Source organism: Pipra filicauda, unplaced genomic scaffold, assembly GCF_003945595.2.
Source record: "Pipra filicauda isolate LSUMZ 115617 unplaced genomic scaffold, ASM394559v2 scaffold282_size1924045_pilon, whole genome shotgun sequence".
In the NCBI taxonomy this organism is placed as follows: Eukaryota; Metazoa; Chordata; class Aves; order Passeriformes; family Pipridae; genus Pipra; species Pipra filicauda.
In genome coordinates, this window is record NW_024104401.1 from 1 (window position 1) to 3657 (window position 3657).

The 3657-nt window shown below is 50.9% G+C and overlaps 1 protein-coding gene across 1 annotated transcript; it reads right to left on the reverse strand.

The window, feature by feature from the left end:
• Positions 1 to 110: 110 nt before the first annotated feature.
• On the reverse strand, positions 111 to 901 carry LOC120323539 (UDP-glucuronosyltransferase 1A1-like; the record flags this gene model as incomplete). Its single annotated transcript, XM_039382770.1, has 1 exon — positions 111 to 901. A coding segment is annotated over exon 1 (762 nt), but the record flags the coding sequence as incomplete, so codon positions are not given.
• Between the last annotated feature and the right edge of the window lie 2756 nt (positions 902 to 3657).

Sequence of the window (3657 nt, forward strand, 5' to 3'; positions counted from 1 at the left end):
TTCCCAGAAATAAAAATAATCAATAGCGATGAATTTCCTGAAACAAAGTAATGAATTTTCACTGGAAAATGTGGAAAAGGAAGGAAAGGAGGAAGGAAAAGGAACATTACCTTAGGCAGTGGTTTCTTCTTAGCACAGTTTATTCCTCCAATGAAGACCATGTTGGGCATCACAGGCCTGACATACTCGAATACAAAGTCAAACCTCAGCAGCCAGATGGAAGCAGAGTGCACCAGGTCCATGAGGGACACGTCCCTCTGCAGGACTTCTGAGGACAACTTCAGTGCTTCGTTGTAGAAACCATCACAGTACTTGAGCTCCAGGAGGGAGACCAGGGCATTTTCCACCCTCTGGAAGAAAGTCATGCGGTCTGAGTTGAAGGTGAACAGCCTCGGGACGTAGGACAGGGGGCTTGGGCACTGTGGGGCTTCAAAGTGGAGGTTGCAGCCGAAGCCTCTCATGAAGAACACGAAGGGGAGCGAGAGGTAGTGGGCGAGCGTCGGCCCGCACATGAAGATGGGGTCTGTCAGGATGGCGTCGAACCCGCTCTGGTTCAGCGCCTTCAGGGTCTCCTGGCTGCGGAACAGGTCCTTGCACTGGCCAAAGAAGGTGTTGAAGACGTGCACCGATTTCTTGTACATGTCCAGGACATTCAGGGGAAAGGGCAGGCCCCTCAGGAAAGTGGCCACGTACTCGCTGAAGGCGCCGTCCAGCTCCTCCAGGGTCTGCGTCACCGGGTACGTGAGCACCTCGTAGGCCTGCGAGGTCTTCATGTGCCAGCTCACCTCTGGCATCAGCACCACCACCTCATGGCCCCGCTGGCTGAGCTTCTCCACCACCTCCTGCATGCTCAGCCAGTGGCTCCCCACCATGGGCACCACCAGCAGCTTCCCTCCGGCTGCGGGGCTGGGCAGGAGGAGGAGGAGGAGGAAGATCCAGGCACAGCAGAGCCTCCGAGCCATGTTCCCGTGGCCGTGGGAGAGGCTTCTCCTGCAGGCTGTGGCTGGAAGATGCTTTTGAAGGAAAATGATGGGTGTTGCCCTGTACTTTGAGATAATCCCGTAGTTAATAATTCACCGCTTTGGATTGTGGGTGTTTTTTTTTCTTTATGTTTTCTCTTGGAAGTCAAACTGTGACCCTTTTGTGTGCTGAGTCATTTCCATGGTGTTAATGGGGAATTAGCTCCTCAAGGTGCTGTCAGATCTCTCAGGACTTGTCTCTCAGGAAGGCAAATTCCAGGAAGGCAGGAGATCCCAGTGTACACAACTCCACCAGCACAGCAGCAAAGGCAAAGAGCCTCCTTGTGGGTGAATTGGTGGATGTTCAGGTCATTCCTCTGAGGACACAGCGAGAGACCCTCAGGAGAAGGGGAAAAGGAGCATGAACCAACTCCCCCGAGCAGGCGGGAATCTCCCCAGGGGGCGAGGGGCGGAGGTGGCAGCTGAGGGACAGATCTGTGAAGGTGAAGCCCAAATTCTTGCTTTACATAGTTGTTTCACAACCGGTTGAAAACTTCTCCCGACCAGGCCTAGAACGCACTCTGATGGTGTGTCACCTTCAGGCACCTCACTCGCCCGAGCTAAGACACCTCAATGCCTCAGACTCCTCTTCTTGCCCTCAGCCACCTGACATTTACTGACCAATGCAAAATGCACAGTGAAATATAACTTGGAGATAAATATGAGAAATCAGTGTGGAAGTATCTGGGGTTTGGGTTTTGTTTTGTTTTTCATAACCCAAACCATTGGGCACCACTGAGAAAAATTCCATTTCTTTTCATTAATGCAAACTTGTGTTTTTTCTGAGAGAAGCAGCCAACAGGGAGTCTTCCTTCACCTCTCCACACAACTTTCACTTAACCCCTTATCTTATCAGCTCTAAAATGAGGTTGCAAAACAGCAGTTCACTGTTGTACCTCCGATAACACAAACCACCAACACGCTCCCGATTCACCAAGTCATGAGTCGTTCACGGCCAGTGTTGGGGCAGTTCATGACCCCAATCCTGTGAGTCCAGGTCCTTCCTGATTATGAATTGCTGGGGCTTTAAAAGTTGGTGATAAGCTCTCATTAAATTTTATAAGTTCATTAGTAGGTGGCAGGGCAGGTGCCTTTGGCTGGATTTCCCTTCTGCAGGGCATTCAGGGCTCTACATCCCTGGTGGAGTTCTCTTGTCCCAGGCTCATGAATGGCACCACCACCACCACCTCATGGCCCTTCTGCTGGAGCTTCTCCACCACTGGGCGCATGCTGAGCCAGTGGCTTCCATCCTGAGGGATCACCAGGATCTTCCCACCTTCAGCAGGGATGAAGGACGATGTCAGCAGAAGAAGGAGGCTGGTCCAGCCACAGAAGCCCCGGGAGGGAAGAGCCATGCCGCTGGAAGGGAACCAGAGGCTTCTGCTCCGCGGGGCTCCCACACAGTCCTTTGTATGCAGCTCCATGCAAACTAAGCAGGGAACTTATTGACCACAGAAACAAATATTTAACTTCCCAGCCCTGTTGGGATTAGCCTGCAATATGGCACGTGTCAACGGAATGGAAGGGAAGCACCGTGTCCTCGGAAAAACATTTGGAGTTTCTATTAATGTTTAAGCTTGGAATTCTGTCAGCACCGTCCTTCTTCCATGAAACAAAGAGCAGGGCTGGCATCTTGAGTAATAACTGTGGATAATACCACTGTCTTGGGAAATACCTACTAAGAAAACAAGCCTGTTTTGCTTTCAAAGGACAGCCCTTAAAATACAGCGGGCAGAAGGGATCGGAACTGCAGCAGCATCTCCTTCATGGACTAGACCAGCTGAGAACACCAGGCTGATGTTAAATTCCCACCCTCTGGAAGCAGTCAAACCTGCATCTCTTCTGAAGAGATCACAGCCACCAGGATGTATCAGGCAATCCCAGATCTGAGGAGGAGGACAACAATCCCGTTTCTCTTTTTTCCTTCACAGTACTAGACCAAAAAAAGGAACTGAATGATGGGCTGAGGGCAAACAGAGGGAAAGGAGGGTGGAACAGGCCTTTGGGGACACAAAGAAGGAGCCATGGCCTTGAAAACCCTTTTTATGTATTGGGAAGAAAGCAAAATTTCGGACGAGGTGTGATACCTTTCCCTAATCCCACCGAGAGCACACACACATGGAAAACCCCAACAACTAAACCAGACCTCTGAGCTCTCCTCCTTTCACAGACACATCAGCAACCACATCCAGGTGTCTCCTGGACTCTTCAGCCCTGAGCTCCACCTTCCCTCTCCCATGTTCCCTCCTGAGCAGCAGCCCAGCTTTGATGAGAAGAGACATCCTCTCTTGGTAAAATGAGCCAGGAATTTGGCAGTTGGATGTGTGGCTTTGAATCCACTTCCAGAGAGGCACAAGCAGTCCCTAAAATTCAAGTTTCCTGAGGGAAGAACAGATTGCTGAGCTGTTATAAATAAAAGTAGGTGGTGATACCCCAGCTTGGGTCTCCAAAGAAAGCCTGACCAGGATGGTGTGACCCCTTGTTTGCTGCCATTCCCTGAAATTCCCTGCAGTGAACTGAGGCCCTCAGGGCTTTGCTGCAGGAATGTTCTGGGGTTTACGCAAGTCAAAGCAGTGCCACACTGAATCCAGGGACTGACCCCACAGCCCTGGCATTATTGTTTGTTTATTACTCCCAT